This window comes from Fusarium verticillioides, genomic scaffold, assembly GCF_000149555.1.
Source record: "Fusarium verticillioides 7600 supercont3.30 genomic scaffold, whole genome shotgun sequence".
Taxonomy (NCBI): Eukaryota; Fungi; Ascomycota; class Sordariomycetes; order Hypocreales; family Nectriaceae; genus Fusarium; species Fusarium verticillioides.
In genome coordinates this window covers 48515-70717 of record NW_017387871.1, presented here as the reverse complement: position 1 = coordinate 70717, position 22203 = coordinate 48515, and the positions used below count along the sequence as shown (strand labels likewise).

Sequence of the window (22203 nt, the reverse complement as noted above, 5' to 3'; positions counted from 1 at the left end):
AGGATCTAGAAAGATATTTAAAAGAAGGTCTTCCCTTTTAGTTAAACTAGGCAGCCTTCTTTACTGCCTTTATAAGCCTAAACTTAAATATATATAAAAAGTAGCTCCTTAATATAGCTAAAAGGGTTATTATAATAAAGGGGAAGCTGCTTCTGAATTAGTAATAGGCTAGTTATAGTCTAAGATTATAATAGTAAAACTGCTAAGATAGCTAAGCAGTATATCTATATATAGAGTTAAATAAAAGCAGGGTAATAGCAGGGTTTAAAGGTTTAAAGGAATAAAGTTAACTTTATTTATATAAGTTAATTAGTAAAAGTTAAATTAACCTCTATTAATTAAATATATATGCCTAGGCACGTGACTAACTGCCCTTATATCTAAACTGTAAATAAAGTAAAATTAATAATAAAACAGTAGTTAAACTAGAGATACTATATCTTATAATTATATCTTATATAAGCTTAAACTAGCTATAAATAATAATTAGATTTTAATATTTAGCTTTTTAATAATTATATTTTTAAAATAAATATATCTTTAGCTTTAGTTATTACTTTATAAAGTTATAAGCCTAGCGCTTACTAATAAGTAATATATTATAGTTAGCTAATAGAGAATTAGTAATTTCTTTTATAAAATATAGTTATAAAGGAAATCTTTATAAATCTAGGTTAAAGATAAATTAAACTATTATCTATTTTTCTAAATTAAATAGTTTTTATAAATTTAAGATAGAATTATATTATAATTAAATACTATAATAGTAGTAATATAAGGTCTTTAAAAGCACCTTATAGTTAGTTATAGCTTATTATAGACTTAATTTTAGGTTATTTTAAAAAGCCTAAAAAGCAAGAAAGATTCTAGCCTTATTTAAAGGCTATAATATATTAAGTTATTAAAAATTAATTAATTAAACAGAAATATTATAAAGTAAGGGATTTTTAACTTACTTACTTAAATAACCTACTTACTTATTAACTATATTATATAAAGTTTTAATAAATACTTACCTTTATTTTAATTAATATATTTTCAGTTTTAGTAAAAATAATTAATAGATACTACTAGTAACTGTTACTAGATTTTTATAAAAATAAGATATTCTCTTTTATTAGCCTCTTTAACTCTTATAAACCTCTGACTTTCTTTCTTATATATCTTTTGCCTTACGCTGTAATGTGATAATATATACAGACCGCATTTTGCCGTCGTCCCGCGGCTGGAACAAGTTCTGCATTTTACTACAAGTTATTACCAATTCTGCTCCGCGATTCCTGTACTAAATGCATGTCCACAGTATGAAGTAATCCTTCACCTGCGACAATCTCGAATGTCTCCGAATGTCCCTGCGGCGACCATCAAAGCATCGAAACTCCGTTTAAAAGCGAAAATACCTCTCCGGCTGTTTACGCCAATACCCACTATTTCATATCCTTTCTTTTTCGACGGCCCAGCCCGGTCTTAATCTAGCTGGAATTGAAGTGGCTGGATAGATTCCACACCCAGAAGGTGTTATTGGCTATTTCACGAATTGGGCCTATGGATCATCGCCGCCGAAAGAAATAGAGCTTATCACTGGCTCAATCTCGCATCCTTCACCGAGTTGATCTTAAGTCTCCATTCGTCCGCGCCTTCCATAACCATACATCTTCAAGCTTGCCTCACCTCGTGTTACCGGTCTGAAGGTGAAACCCACTGTCTGAATCATGTGTCCAGCCGCCAAGGATTGAGCTTCTAGAAACGGGGATCTGAGACAGGGATATCCCAGCTAGATAAGCGCAATTTCTGGTGGCAACTGGCTTCGATCGACGCAAGGAGGAGTAGAAAAAGCAATACGACAAGCCCGACGTGATATTGGAGCGGAATTAAACCAATCTCATTCTTTAGTCGAACCAAACTACTGGGAGCCATGCGCGTTGGATCTGCAATGCTGTCTGAGCAATCACATAGCTCCCCCGCCTGCGCCGAGCAGAGCAATCAGCTCGGTGTGATTCCTTGTTTTTCATGCATAAGTGAGGGGATATCAAAAACGTAGCGCTTAAATCCAACCATTCAGGTCAAAATCACAGGAAGCTCCTGTCACTTGACTCTCTTCAGGCATGGTGATCCTATCGCAGAGACAGACTGTCAAAACATGCAACCATGTGGCGAACCCACTGAGATATGATATCATAACGCTGGTGCGAGATTGACAACATGATATGTTGCTTTATTACTTTTTAAAACCCACGTACATGGAACTAATAAGTACGCCACGTCATAATAGATTTATTAGTTTAACTATACCGATGTCGGAAATGAAAATATTACTATGCGAGGAGAGAAAGTCGGCTAAGTTAAGGTGGATATTACGGTTAACACGGACTTCAATTACTACCAATTGAAAAGCATGCTGAAGCATCTGGCCTCTAAATGGACAGCTGCATAGTCAATCCTTCACAGCGACCTGCAGCCCAAACTGCTGCAAGTCCGAAAACGTGAGGCACGGACTTAACAGACGTAATACAGAAACGCACCTTCATCACGGGGCGCCAGTCGCTTTACTGTAGATAGCCACCGTAGATAGGCCAGAAACATTCATCGTCTGGGGTATTGCTTCGATTCTGGAAATTACAAAACATCATGATCTCATGATCCTGTGCTGTGATTCATGCTGTGAATCAACGTGCATACACCATTAAATAGCGCCACGTACGACATTTATGGGCAGCATGGGCCTCAATCTAAGAGTTTGATCAGATAATCGGTGTCTGGAAAACTAGTTACTCCCGCCGCCTCAGCGAAGTGGGTGCTGGACGACTATATAAGAGACTAATTACCTGTGGGAGGACTAGCTTTTGCCACAGGACCCATCGTGAATATCCCTCGTGAGTCAGGGCATATATAAGCCACGATTCATTTCCAAGTGTTTGAGCTACAAGATTTACATCCTTCATATACTATTGTCTTTTTTACTTATGAGCCATTGCGCATTTAACTCATTCACCAACAAACTCTTCTTTCACTCATCCTGCAATCTATCCCGGGCTACACTATATCCTTTTGTCACAATGGCATCTACAGAGACTCTCATAGATGCGCCTCCCTCCATCAGGATACAACTCGGCATCATCCCCCAGGAACAGACTCCAGCCCGTTCACGATCGTGGCTCATTGATACACTTCAGAATCTTGACGCCAACTCATTCTCCAGCGAAGCAGAACGTGTTCGTGTCCTAGATGGACTAAACCTCGCCGTCAGCAAAGTCCAGAGACCATGGGATATTGTCTGGCAACATTGCTGGGTCAATTTGACTACGAATGCATGTGTCAAGACATTAATTGATGCTGGTGTTTTTACAACGTGGATTGCGAACGGGGGCGGAAATATGACTTCTACTGAGCTAGCTGAGCTAACCAACACTGATCCTATCTTGATTCGTGAGCTACCTGCCCCAAAGGCAAATTTCTCTTACTGATCCTGACACAGGTCGCATGATTAGGCAAATAGCTGGTCAGAATCTCGTCACTGAGACTGCCGAGGATACTTTCAAGCCTACGCCTTGGGTGCATACCCTTGTCGCCGATCCAGCACTCGCCAATGTCTACGGAGCTCTATACAACTTTGTCAACATTCCCACGTTCAGCGCGCTTCCAGAGTATCTCAAACAAACCGGGTACAAGAACCCTTCAGATTCCAACAACTGTAACTGGCAATTCGCGAATAAGTGCCAAGAGAACGTATTCCAGTCTCTTGCTCTCAACCCGACTGCTGCGCAGGAGTTCAACGACGCGATGGAAAGCCACTCCAAGTATAACCTCACGCCTTGGCCGGAGGTGTACCCCACTGAGAATCTAGTCGCCGATCCCAAGCCGGATCGGCCGCTGGTAGTCGATGTTGGTGGAAGTAAAGGTCACGACTTAATCAAGTTTTACAACTGCCATCCTGACATCCCAGAGGGTAGCCTGGTCCTGCAAGACTTACCCGAGATCCTGAGTGAACTGGCTATTCCGGATAACATCACCGTGCATCCCCATGACTTCTTCACTCCCCAACCCGTCAAAGGTGCACGAGCCTACTTCCTTCACAACGTCTTGCATGACTGGGAAGACAAGCAAGCAAGTCTGATCATCAAACACCTCGCTGATGCTATGGAACCCGGCTACTCAAAGCTTCTCATTCATGAGAGTTTGGTCAGCAATGTCAAGCCGCTTGCGCGGGTTACTACGTCAGATATTACTATGATGGCTTGTCTGGGTGCGAAGGAAAGAACAGAGGATGAGTGGTGCCAGCTGGTGGAAGGGGTTGGACTGAAGGTGGTCAAGATCTGGAGACCACTCCAATCCGTTGAGAGCGTTATTGAAGCAGAGGTTGCAGACTGTCGTTTATTGAACAAGCTGGAGCTATAAGAGGATGCGTTTGTCTGGGAGTGTATTAATGAGCCGACTAGGGATTTTCTGGATGACCTGTCAAGCAATACTTCCGGTGCGCCTAAAGACGGTTAACCTTGTGTAGTGTGTGAAGGATATGGATAGTTTAAGTGAATGCTTAAAGAACATAGAAGAGGATGAAGAAGAAGGGAAGAAGAAAAGAGTGCAGAAGCTGTGAGCAAGCAGCGCGGCGAGCTTAGATTACATCGTCGCGATAAGAGAGTGTCTGGGGTTTTGTCGTACCTTATTGAGTCGCACATCGCTTTTCTATTGGCATTGTTAGAAGTACCTAGCTGAAAATACGACCCTAGATCAAGAACAAGAGAGCCTCCCTCGAGGTACAGTGAATGTTCCTCCAGGAGTCGTTGCGACTCTTAAGGTAGCGCAATGAATCTTCGTTGCGACTCGGAAGGGATATTTGACAACGAGGTTTATGTCAAGGCTTACACTTTCGCACATTAACTAGGGTTGTAGGCTTGAGTCTTTCGGTCGTGACCAAGAATCAGCCTGTATATCATGCAAACCACGGCTTTCGAGATCTCCAGAACAGACTGCCTGTGACAGAAGAGACAGTATTCCCAGTATGTTCACTCGCCAAAGGCCTGTCAGCCGCGGCCATGGGCATATTAGTCGACCAAGGTCTTGCATGGTGGAAGATGCTTGTCAAAGACGCAACACCCTCTTTTCACCCAAACGACAATTATCTGTATAACAACACAACTCTAGCGGACCTCTACAGTCACCGTAGTGGTATGTCATCATATGGAAACCTGGCCGGTGGTTGTGAGGGCAACATCTTGATTGGCAAAGACGACTGCATGCGGGTCGTTAATCACCAGACTCTGGTCCCCGCACACCTCGGTTCATTTGCATACAACAGTACTGCTTATGACGCCTGCGATGAGAGTTTCAAAAGCCTCAGCGGCACGCCTCTGGACGACTTCCTCCAGCAGCACGTCTTCGCTGAGCTCGGCTTGCGAAGAACCTTCATGAGACCCCCGCCCAGCGACGCAGATAATGTGGCAAAGTCCTACAACGCCTTGGATGATGGTACACCATGGTGCATACCGGGAACTAAGCTTGGCGACGATGGTATCGGCTGCGGTTCCGATGGACTCCGTTCTTGCGCTGCTGATTTGGCCAAGCTCTATACCTGCTTTGTCCAGAGTTTCAACCATGAGTGTCACACAGGCCAAACCTCTACACCAGGCTCCCCTCTAAAGCAGGTATCGAAGACCATGTCTCCTCATGTGCCAATGCTCTCGACTGAGAAGGGGGAGGTATCTTACGGACTGGGATGGGCGCGTGTGCAACTGCCCAACACCATGGGACACATCGGGTTGAATGGCAGGTTAATGCCGCATGGCATGCCGGTTATCGGGAAAGGAGTAGCTGACGAGCTGATATCATACCATCAAGGCACGCTCCCAGGCGCTCTTGCGGTTGTTATACTGATTCCACCTACGGAAACCGTCGTGTTGGTCATGAGCAACAGCCTCTCACTTACGGACATGCCTGACTGGGTCTCACAAATGGTACTTGAAGAGATCAGGGATATTCCGATCGAAGATCGCACCGATTTTGTAACATACGCTAAGACGTCTATCGCCATCAACTTGGGATGGTATGCCCGGATTACCCAAGGTCTCATGCAAGGTCAACCGCAGACCATTAAACCCCACGGACCCTTGGAGTCTTACATGGGAAAATATGTAGATGAGAGTCGCGTTTTCAGTGCTGTGGTCACTGTGAAAGAGGGAGTGCTCTTTTTGGCATTCCAGGGAATGAATTCGGAAAAGTACAAGCTAACACATTATGATGGCGATACTTTTACATGGTTGCAACCACGGAACGACTTGTCGCGCCGAGGTAGATAGGTATTGGGAAATGACAATGATCCGTCATTCTGGAAGATAAGATTTGGTGCTGATGATCATGGGAGTGTAAACACGGTGCGCTGGTGCCACGACTCCTCCCTAGATCCTATTCTGTATTCGCGATAGTGGCGAACAATGACTCTCATTTCCAACTCGTAGTCTATCTCCGTTGTCTTTCATCACCTACTCAGTGGTTCTAAGCTACTTAGGCTACCAGCGATACACTCTATGGAAACATATGTCGTGCAACCTAGAATACTCGACTCTGAAGAGCGAGCAACAGTTGCACTGCTCTGAGAGGACCAGCGTCTATGCTGCTCATCCGCATATGCTCAATTCCAGTCAGAAAACATATGATCATAGGCTACGGGACGGTCATGGGATCGGTAGCTCCCCTGTTTGCCACACATTCCGAACCTTGGGCCGCATCTTTGGTGTTACTGGTCTCGGGAAAGATTCAATAACTATGGCTGTAAACTTAGAATCTGAAGTCATGAAGCGACGCATCCAGCCCTTTCTAATTATGATCTGATAGAAGCTTCAACCAGTCTAGCAGATAAGGTCTCTGGAGCTGTAACAATCGATCGCTAGTAGGAGCTGCTCCGACGCTTTGTCCGGTGCCCTGCCACTAGTGTATGACCCAACGCCCCCAGGCTTCCTCGCATTCTACGAAAGTGAAGAGCGGAGCTGAAACCAAAATTCGTCAGGGCCGGAATTCTCTGTGATTACCTGGCTTTTATATATTAGCGTTCTGCATCTACACATAAAGAAACATGAATCAGAAGCAGAGTCAACTTCTACTCTTTCTCAGAAGTTCCAGGCTTCTCTTTGTTTAATCTTGCTAGTGGCCCCCGATCCGCTTAATCAGCATGAACGACCCGAACGACAAGAGAGAAATGCCTGAGGTGGAACATTCGAAGGCCTTGTCCTCGCTGATGTAATCCCCAAACGGGACAAGTGGTGGTTTCAGTACCCCAACCTACGCAAGCTTAACTTGCTTCTGCTCAGTGCCTTCCTGGCCCAGTTTACTTGCGGATTTTAAGGAAGTATGCTGAATGGCATGCAGTCTCTGCCTCTTTGGAGGGAAGCATTTGGCGACCCGGTATGTTTTACTCTGGGAAAGTGACCAATTATCTCGTCTGAGACACTAACATGTGAGCTCATAGACAGGTGCTAACCTTGGAACTCTTGTCAACGCGATCAACATCGGTGTTCTCGTATCCGCCCTCTTTTCCTCTCAGGTCTGCGAGATCTTCGGACGAAAGAAACCGATCACACTGGGCACTTTCTTGATCATCATCGGTTCTGCACTTCAGGGAGGTGCTCAGAACCTGGGCATGTTTATTGCTGGCCTTATCATTATCGGCTTGGGAACTGGCATCGTCGCAGTGGCTGCTCCTCAGTTGATGACAGAAGTCGCGTACCCGACTCATCGTGGGAAAATGGTGTCTCTATACATGACACAGTGGGTTGTTATAAGTTCTCACTTGCGGTATGATGCGTAGTCACTGTACAGCAACGATACTGACATGTTATACCTACCAGGGCTATCTCGTCGCTGCTTGGAAGACGTTCGGCACGTTCAAGATGAACTCTTCGTGGAGCTGGAGGCTACCCAGTCTCTTGCAAGGCGTTCCAGCCATTCTGCAGCTTATACTCAGTATCTGGGTCCCCGAGTCTCCCCGCTAGCTCGTGTACAAGGACCGTCGAGGCGAAGCTTTGGCTGTGCTCTCTCAGTATCACTCGTGCGGCGACCACGATTCTCGCCTAGTGCGTTTCGAGCTGCTCGAGATCGAAGCAACCGTAGAGGAAGAAAAGAAACACAAGGCGATCCAGTGGTCAGAGTTCATCCGCACTAGTGGTAACAGAAAGCGCCTCTGGATCTTAATCTCTATGGGTTTCGCTGCTCAGTTGTCGGGCCTGGGTTTGACCGGCTATTACCTGACCAAGATCTTGAACAGCATTGGCGTGACCAATGCAAACACGCAACTTCTCATCAATGCGATTGCGGCTGTTTGGAAATTGTGTTGCTCTGTTTTCTTTGCTATGCTCACTGATCGAGTCGGTCGACGCGGTCTTATCACCTTTAGGATTACTACAATGTTGGTTGTCTTCATCGTGTGGACTATCTGCTCTGCTCTCAACGAAGAACGCCACTTTTCCGACCGACCTATGGCGCTCGCCGTCGTTGCCATGATCTTTCTCTTCCAGGTTGGTTACCAACCTTTCGCCATCTCAACAGTGCCCTACGTTGTTGAGTGTTCTCTTTATTCGTTGCGGTCAAAGACAGCTATGATCTTTCAGTTCTGTGGCTACTCGGCCAGCTTCTTCACAGGCTATGTCAATCCCGTTGCCTTGGACCGCGTACGCTGGCGTTACTACATATTTGCATGTGCTGTTCTGGGCGTTGAATGCGTGTTTGCTTGGTGGTATCTGCCTGAGACAAAGGGGAAGGGTCTTGAGGAGATTGGTCAGATCTTTGACGGTGAGGAGCTTCTGACGGGTACACAGGCCATCACCAAGAAGCGCGCGGAGAAATACCGTGCGTTTGACGAGGGTAGTATTCGTGAGCGTAAAGCTCTTAGTACGAGTCACATTAAGGAAGGGGAAGAGTGAACTTTGAGGGGTGACAACGATAGTCCTACTGTGCTGTACAAACTGCTCTCGTTTCTCAATCTCGTCTGGATATCGCCATGGGTTTTCACATATCGTCGTCATGAACAAGACAATGACCATGTACAATTCAATAATTCCGCGGCAACCCTTAAGAAGCATGTGAATACGCTCGTCAAAGCACATTCTTAATTATAAAGGAACTTTTTGAAAGCCAGTGCTGGCTCGTTCAGAGACTACATATAGTGGGCCGGAGTCGTGTCCAAGTCCGGCTTTCTCGGCTGCTGAGGACGGGTACTGCCGTCATAGAAGCGATCATTGCGGGGTCTCAACTCAGTCGTGACGCGCTAATACATACCTTGTTGCTCTTCTGATATTTCACTCGTTCGGTGCCACAGCATGTCTCGGGATTTTCGCTGTGATTGCTGTCTCAGAAATGGTCCATATCAATTCTCAAGCCAAGTATATTAGCTGCTCAAGTCTGACGGATCTTTGTGGAGTCAGAGCCATAACTGATGTCATTCATTCATGCTTCCTTGGCTTTGATGGTACGGCATTTTAACCAACCCGCAAGAGAAAGTCCTTAACTTTCTAGTCTCATGGCATTTGGTCTGGACACTGTCTTCCCCCATACTGAAAATCTTCTTAAATGGCTGCAAGTAGGAGAATTCCCGGCACTCAAAAGATTCGCTGTTGCGGCCATGGCCTCAGAGGGCATTGCTGGCTCTTGTTGATATAATGTCGAGATATCATTCCCCGCTCACAGGGTCAAGCTATGCCACCTCTTTCGGATACTGCGGCACGGAACGTTCGAATTTCAGCGACGTTGCAGTGCTCCGCTTAGAGGATGACGATATTATCATTCCGGCTGCGTAATGTGATGTTTGCGAGCCATGACATATTGCCGCGTGTAACGTCGGCCATAGTTACACGTGAAATCAAGTGTTGCTTCCATACATCTCTAACCTTTGTCGGTATACTCCGGAGTCAAGTCGACAGATAAGGCTTATCAAGCCAATCGGTACTTCTTATCTAGTGCTTACTCTAGCAGGGTGAATATTGACCATGCCATCTATTCATAGGCAATTGTTTCACTAGGATGTGAATCCTGCTTCGGCAGATAAAAGTCTGCTTCACCTCAGCTAGATCATAGAAACATAATCATCGATTTTCAACCGTACGGCATTTGCAAACAAAAGCAAAAAAACCCATTAAACCCGAAATCCCGATTTTCGCTTCCAAGTAGCACTTTTGGAAACCCCGCGGACATTGAAACAACATCATGTTGAACACGAAAGCCGTCGAACGCGGATCAGTGGGTACATCTTCATTTCAACTCGGCACTCAGCAGGCATTAACGCGGGGATAGTGATAGCTCCTCACATGATGTTCAGTTTAATTGGTTGAGGAGAGAATTTCGGTTGATCCCGAGGTCGTATCTTCATGCAGATGCATGCGAAAAAGATGAATGATCGACGTGTATCAAACAGGTTTGTATGCTGAGCACTTTGATGTTGCCTTAATCACTTGGAACGATGGGCTATAAAAATGAGAACATTCCTGTCTGATGTAGTTAGAATATACCAAGCCAAATACCGAATCTCAACTGTCAGGTCAGTCATCTCAGCTCTTCTGCACTACTCTTCTACCAACTCGCCATGGGTGTACTGTATACAGAAGCACTGGCTGAGCTTAGCTTTGGCTCTGTGTTTGCTCTTTTAGGCATTTCTCTGGTAAGGCCAAGTACCATAGAACTGTCTTCATTCTTCTAATCGCATCGCAAAGTTTCTTTACCTTGTTGTCAGTTCTACCTATCACGCTTTCTTTCACCCGCTCGCCAAAGTCCCAGGTCCGAAGCTACATGCCATTACCCAGGTTCCATATCTCTACTACCTCAGCAAAGGCGATTGGGTCTTCCACCTCGCAAAGCTGCATGAACGATATGGGCCAGCTGTCAGATTCACGCCTAAAGATGTCTCCTTCATCACTGCGGAAGCTTCTAAGAAGATCTACGGCCACAAAGCAGCAGGCCAAAAGTCATTTGAGAAAGACTTTCGTATGTATCGTCAAAACCGCCCTTGCTCAAGCATCGTTCGTTCCGACCAGGAAGACCACAGACGTATGCGCCGCCTACTCGCGCATGCCTTTTCGTCAAAGGCACTTCGCGGTCAAGGCGATGTTGTGGATCACTACGTCGAACTGTTCATGAAAGGCCTCACGGAGCGGGCACAGCGAGGAGAGGAAATCGACATTGTAGCTTGGTACAACTTTGCCTCGTTCGATCTCATTGCCCATCTCGCTCTTGGTCAGCCATTCGGATGTCTTGAGAATGGAAAGTATCATCCCTGGGTCAGCAGAGTCTTCAAGGGCCTCAAGGTTCTTTCCTATACTCAGATCTACGTGCGCCTTGGACTTCAGAATTGGATTTCTTGGCTGAGTCCACCAAGCTTGAGGAAGAGCTATGAAGAGCACATGCAGTTTGCAGAGCATGCGGCTCTTGCCCGCATTGAGTCCAATGATACAGAGAGCCAAGACTTTATGTCATATGTCCTTCGTCATAACGATGAGAAGGGCATGTCGCAGCTTGAGATCATCGAGAACTCGGGCGTGATGATTATCGCTGGTAGCGAGACAACAGCTACCCTTCTCAGTGGAACCACCTATTTCCTTCTCAAGAATCCTGACAAGCTTGAGAAGTTGACTAATGAGATACGTTCTGCCTTCAGCTCTGAGGAAGAGATCACAGTTACTCAGGTTGATCAACTGAAGTATATGTTGGCCGTCTTCAACGAGGGCTTTCGCATGTGTAATATCACCTATCATGAGGCCTTTTCCACTGGGCTGTGTACTAACCGTTCTTTTAGACCCGCCAGTGGCTATTGGACTTTCAAGACTTTCCCCAACCGGTGGCGAGTTCATCGATGGCTACTGGATTCCTGAGAACGTAAGTTGAACCAAATAGCTTCCGATTGCATTCACCAAACTCTGACTTTTCCATATAGACTGCGGTTTCGATGCCTCATTGGCCTGCATATTACTCAGAGCTGAACTTCAGAGACCCCAAGAAGTTTGTTCCAGAACGCTGGCTGGATGACCCTCGATATGCGAGTGACAACCGGGCTATCTTATCGCCATTCTCCCTAGGACCTCGTGATTGCATTGGCAAGAAGTAAGTATTCTGCTGTCTCTGACTCAAGACATAGCTGACAATGAGAAATAGTCTGGCGTATACCGAGATGCGACTCTTGTTGGCTCGTATGCTCTGGAAGTTTGACCTCGAGGCTGTACCGACTGAAAAGAACTGGTACGATCAGAAGATCTTCTTCCTATGGGAGAAGGGCGCACTGCCTATCAAACTCAAAGAGGTTGTTCGCGAGAAAGTGTGAGTGTACAAGGGCTATTGTCAAGTTACAGAAGTCGAGGACTATATGTTTGGTAAAGGTCTATGGAGGATATTCTGCTTTATTAGAACCAAGTGTTCTCGGGGGTCGTGGCAAAATGCTAGTATTGGTTGCCAATGATCAAAACGACCTATGATTAAGGCAGCCCGGCTCAATGACCTCCAGCAGGTCAGTCAAGCCACCAGATATTGAATATGCATTTCTATACCCGACTCTCTTGCAATCATAGTTTCAGCCTGATGTCGAAGTCTTGTGTGGTCTTATCCTTGCAGCCCTGATCAATCCAAGGCCACCAAAAGCGACCGCAATGCCGGTGAAGACCATGAGTGGACCATACTTGGTTCCGTAGCCAAACCTTCCGCCCCAGCCTGTGTCTCCAGCGCTCAGCAATGGGATACTAACAAGGCCACCACTGACGAAGCCAATACCTCGAGCTCCATTCAGAAGTCCATATGTAAGACTGGAGTCAATAGTCTCGTCATGCTTCTCTGCTTCGATCTCAAGTTCTTTAGTGATGCCTCCCCATGTCGCACTATAACCGCCGGCAAAGAAGCCAAAGACAATGGCAAATACAAGAGTAAGGGCTGGGCTTCCGTCTACTGACAGTCCCCAGAGCAAAAGGACAGACGCTGATGATGCGAACGCCGAGATGCAAGTAATAGTAGTGGCTGAGAATTGATGGTACTTATTGTCAGTGAGCCAACCAAAGAAGAAGCACGAGAGGATGCCTGGAATGTTGTGCAGCGTAAGCAATAGAGTAGAAATAGCTTGACTGGCGCCGTTGAACTCTCTTGCAAATGTTGGGAGATATGTCTGCGGTAGACAGTACCCCGAACTTTGAACCATGACTGCGACGAAGTACGTGTAAATGCCACGGTGTTTTAGGAATGTCCATGGTATGCGAGGTGGCTTCTCCTCTCGGTCGACCATCTTGGAAGGGTGCGTTGGCACGAGAACGATGGACAAAAGACCTGATCCAGCCAGAATGAACGCCCATATTCGAATTGTCCATCGGAAGCCGTATTGGTCCAGAAGATACCGCAGAAGAAAAGGACAGACGGAGCCAACAATATTCCTACACGAGAGAATGATACCATAGGCAATAGCTCGATTTCCAGTGGCATACCACTCCCCGAGAGAACATGTTGCTGGGCTGTACACGAGGGTACATCCAAAAGCAGCCATGACGCCTTGTGTAACCATGAGATGCCACACATGGGTGCTGAAAGAAGAGAGAATGAACCCGAGGAATGCTATGATAAGGCCTCCAAGCTCTGCTTTGATCCGGTGATGAGCCCAGTAGCGGGTGAATATGGCAAACAAGAACGGCATGGAAATATACATGACTCCGTTGGAGGTAGTGCCGACTGTGCCAGTGATGGAGAGATCGCCATCGAGAGTCCAGTTGCTTGTCCAGTATTCTTCAAAAATACCGTAACTCAGATTGAAGCCTAGAATTGTATTGTTAGATAAGGCGTAATGGCAAACCGTAGTTGCTTACCCCAGAGCGGGAGCTGCATAAGTGCTGAGCCCCAAAGCACACCGAGCTTCTTTTTGTGACCATCACCAATTGATAGATTTGTGTTCGTCTGGTCAGTTGAGTGAGAAGCTTGTTCAGCCGAGTTGTCATCCTCCTGAAAACTGCTTTGCAGAATAGGCCCATCTTGAGACCGTTCTTGTTTCTCTGTTTCCGCCATGAGGAGGGGCTGATCTGGTCCGATAACGTTGGTAGAGTCAAGCTAGAGCCAGCTTTGCGAAGTAGAAGAAAATTAGGGCAGCAGTGTTTTGCTTTTGCAAGTGGGGAGAAATGCAGCTTCGGCTCCCAAGTGCCACCGCAGTGAACACTGAGCGCTTCTAGCCGGTTTCGGGGTGATAAGCAGCCCCGAATTGATCAGCGTAAACACCCAATTAATTTTTACTTATTTTCATAGCACACCCTCCCAAAATAGTGCAGATGTTGTCTCTTGTCGCACTCACACACACCTGCACTGATACGCTGCAATGCCGTGGAGTAAATGGCGGTGTATGAGAGGAATTTTACACGACCGTCAACCGTGCACATCCAATGATCGGGCATCGTAGCCTCAGCGATTGACAGGACGAAGGCTCCTCCGATATCGCCGACCAAATTCCATTTCTGATCAGAACAGGATACCGCACGGGACGGAATAATGGCGTGATTCATGGCTGATACAACATTTTACAAGTTTGCGATTGCGAATTGGGGCGCATGATAGAGTCAGAAGGTTTGGGTGAAGCGTTGACATCCAATCATCAAGACAATGCCAAAGCAAAATTACTGAAGACGAATTGAAGCCATTATCTACGAGTATTGATAGCGAAACGTCTCTCTGCTATGATACTGCGCGAACAGGCTGATCGCAGCTACTCTAAACCATGGTAGGCATTCAAAATATCCTGTACCAATTTCTCAGCATTGCCATATGTTGGACCCATTGTGTGTCCAGGTGGTGTTAGTGGCATGGTAGAAGAATCGATAACACGCAAGTTCTTGATGCCGAAAACGCGACCCTTAGAGTCGACCACTGCTGATGAATCACCAGCTTTGCCCATGCTGCCTGTAATGAATTAGTATGACCTTGTTTCGTATCATAGAGGCGTGAACTCACAAGAAGCAGTGCCATGATGCGTCGGGTCGAGGTTGTCGTAGGTGAGATCCAGCAAATGTTCGTCACTGGTGATGTTGGCGCCAGGGTATATCTCCTTACCAATTTTGGAAGGAATATGCTCCCAAAGCTGTCGGGCTCTGCGGAGGGCATACAGAGCAACCTCCTTATCTGTATCTGCTCGTAGCCAGTTTGGATCAATGACAGGAGGGTCAAGGTTGCTCGCAGATGAGATAGTCATGTTGCCACGACTGACTGTCCCAACCATTCTGATGGTCATGGCAGCGTAGTTCTTGCCAGTCGCACCAGCTGGAGGATCAACCATCTGCATGATGAACTCTACCTCAGGCCAGTCGTCAGGATACTGAGCGAGATCCTCTTGGGCCTTCTTGCTAAGATTTGCGAGAGGAATCTTCTCAAATGCTCCAACATCAACGCCGCCGTTGGTAAGAGGTCCTTTCTTGTGTTGATTGAACTCGGTGATGGCTTCTTTCATCTTGGAGGGCTGTTTCCAACCACCCGTTGAAATACCTTCAATCTCCCAGATAGGCCCATGGACGGCAGCTGAATCATGTGTGCCTTGGCCGACTCCCGGTAGATTCGATAGGACTGGGATGTCGAACTTTTTGAGGGTTTCTTCTGGCCCAATGCCAGAAACCATGAGCAACTGAGGGCTGCTCCAGAGCCCGGCAGCAACGATGACTTCCTTTCGGGCGGTTAGATTGAAAGATTGTTGGCCATAGTTATCAACAGTGACACCAATGGCCTTTTGGCCAGAGAAGAGAATCTTGCGGGCCATGGTGTTGATGTATGTTGTCAAGCCGGGCCGACCCAAGCTTTGCTGCAAAAATGAACTCTCTGAAGAGTCTCGGAGACCAGTATCAGGGTTGATGGAGAACTGCCACCAGCCCCAACCTTGCAAGACACCAGCAGTGAAGCTTGGAATCTCTTTGAAACCCATTGCTTCAAAGGCTTTGATGGCGTCCCACGAAACTGGGAAGACGTAGCCTGGAAAGGTGAGGTGTAGGGGACCCCCTTTCTCTGAAAAAGCCGCGGTGTCATAAAGACCCGTGGCATTCTGAGGGCGGTGTTGGCTATTGTCTGAGAACTTCATAGTTCTTGTGTTGAACTTGAGCATGTTCTCCCACGTGTAAGCATTATCGCCTACTTTCTCGGCCCAATGCTTGTATGCTCCTTTAGTAGGGCGATTGAACATCATCAAGTTTCTAGCACTGCTGCCGCCAAACGTTTTGCCCTGGGCATAATGAATCTTCTTGCCGTTCTACCGAGCATTAGAAAGTGATGGATATAATGAAATTTTGGAGGTACTCACGTTTTGAGGCTGAGTAAAATATCCCCAATCAATGAGTGGCTGCCAGCTAGACGCGCCCCCCGAGCCTTTCCAATCGTTGATCCCTGAGTAATATTAGTAAGTTGGGTGGCGGAGAGTCGCGAGAGTCGCAAAGATATTGTGTGACTTACTAAAGGGCAACTGGCTGACGTTACCATTGCTCAGTTCATAGAATCCTCCTGCTTCAACCAAGGCAACAGTCGCGTTACTGTGCTCAGTGAGGCGTGCTGCTGCAAGGGCACCTGCTGTACCACCGCCAACGATCACATAGTCATATGTGGCATTGATACCAGGTATACCAAAGCCATTGCCAGTAAGTTGCCCATCATCAAACTGAGGGGGTACGTCTTCAGCGAGTGCTGACACAAGAAGAGAACAAAAAACAGGAAGAATCTGCATGACGGCGTATTTGGTACTCCTTTTGTCAATGCTATGCGAAGCCCCCATACAATCTGCGAATTTATACACAAAAAAATAATTTAGGCTGGGAATACTCTCTACGGTACTAAGCTTCACAACCTCAATTCATCCATCTGGGCGTATTGACCCAAGCCACCCGATATCGCTGCTTCTATACTTCCATCTGCTCGTATTTCCCCCTCACGCAAGCGAAGACCAGGGCTACGCGTGTTCGGGGCAGAAGGACAATAGCAAAGAAAGGATATTCGGCATCTACAATCAACATGCTGACATGAGGATCTACCAATCATTACAATAGCTTTTCCAATCCTAGTCACTTATTTGAAAGACTTTCGTAAGATAAGACGATACGGCAACGAAGTGCCAGTGTCGCATTGTCGATTCCTGAGTCAGTGTATCCCGTGCCGTCCGCCAGCTTGCGGCTGAGATTGCAACACTACCTACCCATGCACCAGGTTGCAACACTAGAGACCATTGCTGCCTACCCGGAACAGTCCCATTACGCGAGATGGATCATCCGCAATAGTTCCTGAGCGTTAGTGCGACGCAAGTTCCTTGGTATGAGCCCTGCAAGATAGACAAGCCAGCTTGGCGATTCGGCCCGGGCCGGGGTTAGTTAAGGCGGAGTCTCCGGGCGAGGCATCTCCACACAGTAAACATGTTTAGTTGAATAAGTTGGTAGACTAACGCTCATGATCTGAGCTTGTTCTCCCCACAATGCGCTTATCATCTCATGTGCCGTCCTTGTGCATACAACCTCGGACCCGCTTACGCAGGGATCTACGCACCAAAATCCTCCATTCGGTGAATTTCGGGGTTCTGTACGGAGTAGACATCTATTTTTGTGCTTGCAGTTACGAATCTCAATCTTGAGACGGGGAGTTGAGGTGCATTGTGGACACCATTAATTCGACCCTATAACGGCCGCCGCACAAAGTTCCTCTATCTTGACTCGCGAGGGACGCCATCTCTCTGTTGTTGTCTCTGGAGATTGACGACGTGGCCTTACTCCCCACCTCCACAAAGCTTAATCTGTAAAGATCGGCGATGTCATGCTGCGTGATAATGCATATTGTTCATTCTAAAGTAAATACGGAAACGAGGCACGAGACCCGGATGATGCAATTGCTGGCACGGAATTGTTACCTGTTCTTATCTGTAATTACGTGGGGTCATCGGCATCTTTACCGAAAGCCAAGAAACACACAGACTACCAGAATCTACTCTTTCTGCACCCTAACTGGTTCATGATATCCAGATACGGTGAGCAGTGAGGGTGTGTAACATCATCAAGGACCAAGATATCTCGGGAAAGCTGACAGAAGCCGCATTGGGACCCCTACCCATCTGAGCACGGTGAACGAGGTGACAATAGGGAACAGACGAACTAGGCAATAACTCACAAGATACAAGACTCGAGTAGGAAGTGAAGACCAGTATTGACAATAAGCGTAGCTGATGAGAATATGTCCCACTGACTGTGGACAAGGGTTCTTACTGCTTCAGAGGCCATGGCTAAGATAGTGAAGAAGTATAATAATGGGTGAAAATGGCCGGCTCTTGGCTGGATTTAGACCCTAAAATCAATATCTCAATGAAACTCACCTTCGTCGTTCACAACCCTCTTCTCACTTGATAAAAACACTATCCGTGTTAAAGTCGTACAAAGACCACCAAACCAACAAGATGGGCTCTCTTCATATTGAACCCTCACCCTCCCCTGCCTTCTCTTCTGTGCGCTCAGCACTGGCCCAGAACAAAAACAAAATCATCCTCTGTGAAACTCATGATGGCACCTCAACAGAGATCATCAGAGCAACCGTTGGCAAGAATGGCCAGAAGTTCGACGGCATCTGGTACAGCGGTCTCTGTCAGACTACCTATCTAGGTATTCCAGACAGTGAGACGCTCTCCCCTCTTCAGCGGGCATCACTCCTCGCTCTTGACGGGGAGCTTAAGCGAAAAACATGCAACCGTTCCCTCTGCGCAGCTTTTGACGCAGATAGTGGTGGTGATATTGCAGACATCCCTGCCCTGGTGGCACTCATGAACCTTGTCGGCGTCGGCATGGTTGTCATCGAGGACAAGGCCGTTTTAGCCCCAGGCCAAAAGGTTAACTCGCTTGCAGCGTCATCGGCTTCACAGGCCTTGGCTGATCCTCACGAATTCGCGGAAGTAATCCGCGCTTTCAAAGAGGTGAATGCAAAGGCAAAGGGCGGTCCCATGATCACCGCCCGTATTGAATCCTTCTGCTGTCGTGTCTCCAAGGCAGATGCAGAAGAGGAAAGCAGGTCTTACGAGGCTGCGCATCAAGATGCCCTCAAGCGAGCCAAGATCTACCACGAGGCGGGTGTCGACGCTATCATGATCCACTCCAAGAGTAAATCTCCTCATGAGGTGACCCGGTTCTTGCGCGAGTACCGCGAGTACGACTCCCAGACACCTCTTGTTGTCGTTCCCACTACATACTCGGAGATACCCAAGGATGCTCTGTACGAAGCTGGCGCCAACGTTATCATCTATGCCAACCACCTGATGCGCGCTAAGATCAGCGCCGTCGGCTCTATCTCTGACAAGATCCTAGCCAAGAACCTGGACCTGTTCTACAACGACGCCGAGATACGAGCAATGATTCAGGCGCGTAACTACGGCTGCCTTCTCAGAAAGCTTCGGAACCGTAGTGTCTGGGGTGAGGAGAGCAATGAGGCCAGGATGTACAGGATTGTTGCGGAAGCGACAGCCTCGGAGAACATTCAGGCTACTGTGATCGACTTGCTAGAGGGGAAGCTGGCCGGGTGCGAGGCAGACACACGCATTGTCAGCGTCAAGGAACTTCTCAAGATCAACGCGAAGCAGGTGGTTCCTGTTGCGGAGCTTGTCACCCAGGTAGATGTTTACTAGATTAGGTTAAGCTTATTTCACCGTTTATTGACTGTCTTATCTTGGAGCGAACCTCGCCGTAAATCTTCATGCATGTTATTCAATAGTTCTACACAGCGATGTAATCCTAGCAGCCAGGTGCCTGTGGCGTGAGAGATAAGTAATAATGTTACGTACACATAATTAAGATTGCAAAGATATATCGTACGCTGTATCTGTTATCCAGGAAACACGTGTACATGTGAGGAACCTCTCGGGCCATTAACCTTGCACATCTCATATTTCGGGTTTTGTACCCTCACAGAGCGACAGGGCTCTATCCTGGATTGGGCAGCTTGCATTCTGGTATCTTGAGTTGCGCCATCTCGCGTTTCATGCACTTGCATATTAGGTGGGTGTTGGGTAGTACTGCATATGTGGTCAAGCTGACTTCAGATTGTCAACATTAACCGCACGGATCATCGGCGTATGGAGGTGTGAGGGTCCCTAGGCTGGCTACGTCACGCTTGTGACTCTCGATATGTAACGACATATTTGGAGCGGCACAAAGTGAACGGATCTGTAGACGTGGCGTGATTGAGTATGACCCCGGGATGCTTTGAGTAACAGTTATATTGCTAGTCCAAGCATACTGATTCCAAGATAGATGCTGAAAGTAGTCCAAATTATAAAGGCATGTTGGTGTCTTCAAAGCACCGTACATGCCGACTAAGCTAGAGAAACACAAACAACCATAACTACCCAATACACTTTAACACTTTGAACTTGACGCTTCCAAGATGGCTCCCGGTCTCATCGAAACAGTCAGCGACTTTTCGCATCTCCCCAAAACTGAGTACCGCACCAAGTTAGAGGTGAAGCCCAAATCAGCACTCTTCCCAGATGGCTACAAGACCACTGGCCAGCAGCCTCCTCTCTACGAGGAAATACACCCATACTCAGACTTTCCCAAGAAGATCACTGGCATCACGGCCTGGACTAAAGATGATCTGTCAGGCTCTCCTGAGAAAGAGGCTATCTGGAAGCATCCCTTTACTCCGGAGGAGCTCGAAGACCTGAGCACCGCTGCTGAGAATTACATCAACAGTGGTCGGGACCTGAACGAGATGTGCAAGGTATGAGTCAAGCCTCGCATGGATATACATACTGACATAGCTATTCAGGAGCTGTTTCCTCTTCCTCGCATGGAGAAATATCTTGAAAAGGTCCGAGATGATATGATCAATGGCTATGGGTTCATCTTGTTCCAAGGCATGCCTGTCAAGGAATGGGGAATGCGCAAGTCGTCCACGGCATACATGGGCTTGGGCGCTCACTTTGGGCATATCGTGAGTCAGAATGGTAGGGGCCATGTGCTGGGGCATATCAAGGACCTGGGTGAGAACCCGGCGGACTTCCACAAGGTCCGGCTGTATAGAACCACGGCAAGGTATATGACTCGAGACCCTTCTCGGCAGTCGATCTTACTCGTATTCTAGGCAAACCTTCCATGCTGACCCGGCAGATATCGTTGGCCTTCTCTGCCTCAATACTCCGCTCAAGGGAGGTGAGAACAACATCGTTTCGGGCCATCGGGTCTGGAACGTTATGCAAGAGGAGCGACCTGATATCGCGGAACTCCTCACTCAGCCCATTTGGTACTTTGACCGAAAGGGAGAAGTCAGCGATGGACAAGAGGATTACATTAGATGTGCCATCTACTACATTGAGACGGGAAATGGCAGAGTCTACTCCAAGTTTGTCACTTCTGCGCAATCAAAACATGAATGGATGAAACTGACAATTTCTGTAGGTTTGATCCAAACTATGTCAGGTCTCTGAAGCGATTCTCTGACAAAGGCATCATCCCTCCTCTATCCGATGCACAAGCAGAGGCGATCGAGTTCTTTGACCAAACCTGCTACAGAGAATCCATCGGCAATGTCCTCGAGGTCGGAGATGTCCACTTCATGACAAACAATCATCTCTATCATTCCCGTCAGGCCTACACTGACCATGAGCCACCCGCTCCCCGTCGCCATCTCCTGCGACTGTGGGTCTCTACGCCTGAGAGTGAAGGGGGCTGGAAACTCCCGTATCATGATTCTGATTGGAAGAGGAGGGGCGGGGTGCAAGTTGATGATCGACCTCACAAGGTTTTGCTCCACGCAGACTGAAGATAACACTTTCCAAGGCCTTATTCGTGGAATCATTACCTTGGAAAGGTAATTGCTTCGTACTATGACATGACACGGAAATACATGGCTATAATGAACAATGATATGACAGTATCTTATTCGCAGTCATACACGCGATGCTATTATGACCTTTGATAAAAACCTTGTCAAAACTGAATGTGTAACCGTGGGGTCAGCCACGGTCCAGTGAAGATCTTAATCAACCTTGGCAAAGCTTGTTCTCATGTATGCTTATGCTTATGTGCATCAAGTCTCACGGCCCGGATAAAGCGGTATCTCAAAATCTGGCGAGCACGCGATCAATTTCCCAATCCCGCCTAAGAGTGCTCGGACTCAGATTTCCCGGTATGGTGACACAGCAATTGCAGGGGCCAAGACGTGCTAAAGCGGAGATAAGAACTTTGAGGAGACAAGTTGAGCCGGTGGGTATGGGGAAAGTCT

At 47.2% G+C, this 22203-nt stretch overlaps 8 protein-coding genes across 9 annotated transcripts; 6 read left to right on the top strand and 2 right to left on the bottom strand.

Moving 5' to 3' along the window:
* Positions 1-3056: 3056 nt before the first annotated feature.
* On the top strand, positions 3057-4395 carry FVEG_14144 (hypothetical protein; the record flags this gene model as incomplete). The annotated part of the gene is made up of 2 exons (XM_018903477.1): positions 3057-3426; positions 3476-4395. The coding sequence occupies 2 exons, from the start codon at positions 3057-3059 to the stop codon at positions 4393-4395; spliced, it is 1290 nt and encodes a 429-aa protein (XP_018762511.1).
* Positions 4396-5033: 638 nt separating this feature from the next.
* Positions 5034-6293, top strand: FVEG_14143 (hypothetical protein; the record flags this gene model as incomplete). Its single annotated transcript, XM_018903476.1, has 1 exon — positions 5034-6293. One exon carries the CDS (start codon positions 5034-5036, stop codon positions 6291-6293), a length of 1260 nt encoding a protein of 419 aa, XP_018762510.1.
* Positions 6294-7341: 1048 nt separating this feature from the next.
* FVEG_14142 (hypothetical protein) lies at positions 7342-8909 on the top strand (the record flags this gene model as incomplete). Its single annotated transcript, XM_018903475.1, has 4 exons — positions 7342-7395; positions 7460-7765; positions 7839-7961; positions 8031-8909. 4 exons carry the CDS (start codon positions 7342-7344, stop codon positions 8907-8909), a joined length of 1362 nt encoding a protein of 453 aa, XP_018762509.1.
* A 1165-nt stretch (positions 8910-10074) lies between these two features.
* On the top strand, positions 10075-12520 carry FVEG_14141 (hypothetical protein). 2 transcript variants are annotated; one of them, XM_018903473.1, is made up of 6 exons: positions 10075-10225; positions 10276-10639; positions 10692-11712; positions 11771-11850; positions 11909-12075; positions 12127-12520. In XM_018903473.1, the coding sequence occupies exons 2-6, from the start codon at positions 10565-10567 to the stop codon at positions 12290-12292; spliced, it is 1509 nt and encodes a 502-aa protein (XP_018762507.1). In that variant the 5' UTR covers positions 10075-10225; positions 10276-10564; the 3' UTR covers positions 12293-12520. The 2 variants fall into 2 exon arrangements, with proteins under 2 accessions (XP_018762507.1, XP_018762508.1); XM_018903474.1 differs by lacking the exon at positions 10075-10225 and having other exon boundaries at positions 10639-11712.
* An 18-nt stretch (positions 12521-12538) lies between these two features.
* On the bottom strand, positions 12539-14004 carry FVEG_17743 (hypothetical protein; the record flags this gene model as incomplete). Its single annotated transcript, XM_018906969.1, has 2 exons — positions 12539-13758; positions 13809-14004. The coding sequence occupies 2 exons, from the start codon at positions 14002-14004 to the stop codon at positions 12539-12541; spliced, it is 1416 nt and encodes a 471-aa protein (XP_018762506.1).
* A 688-nt stretch (positions 14005-14692) lies between these two features.
* FVEG_14140 (hypothetical protein) lies at positions 14693-16684 on the bottom strand (the record flags this gene model as incomplete). Its single annotated transcript, XM_018903472.1, has 4 exons — positions 14693-14886; positions 14938-16216; positions 16268-16350; positions 16417-16684. 4 exons carry the CDS (start codon positions 16682-16684, stop codon positions 14693-14695), a joined length of 1824 nt encoding a protein of 607 aa, XP_018762505.1.
* A 1707-nt stretch (positions 16685-18391) lies between these two features.
* FVEG_14139 (hypothetical protein) lies at positions 18392-19606 on the top strand (the record flags this gene model as incomplete). Its single annotated transcript, XM_018903471.1, has 1 exon — positions 18392-19606. One exon carries the CDS (start codon positions 18392-18394, stop codon positions 19604-19606), a length of 1215 nt encoding a protein of 404 aa, XP_018762504.1.
* A 758-nt stretch (positions 19607-20364) lies between these two features.
* On the top strand, positions 20365-21741 carry FVEG_14138 (hypothetical protein; the record flags this gene model as incomplete). Its single annotated transcript, XM_018903470.1, has 4 exons — positions 20365-20700; positions 20749-21014; positions 21064-21321; positions 21378-21741. The coding sequence occupies 4 exons, from the start codon at positions 20365-20367 to the stop codon at positions 21739-21741; spliced, it is 1224 nt and encodes a 407-aa protein (XP_018762503.1).
* Positions 21742-22203: the final 462 nt, after the last annotated feature.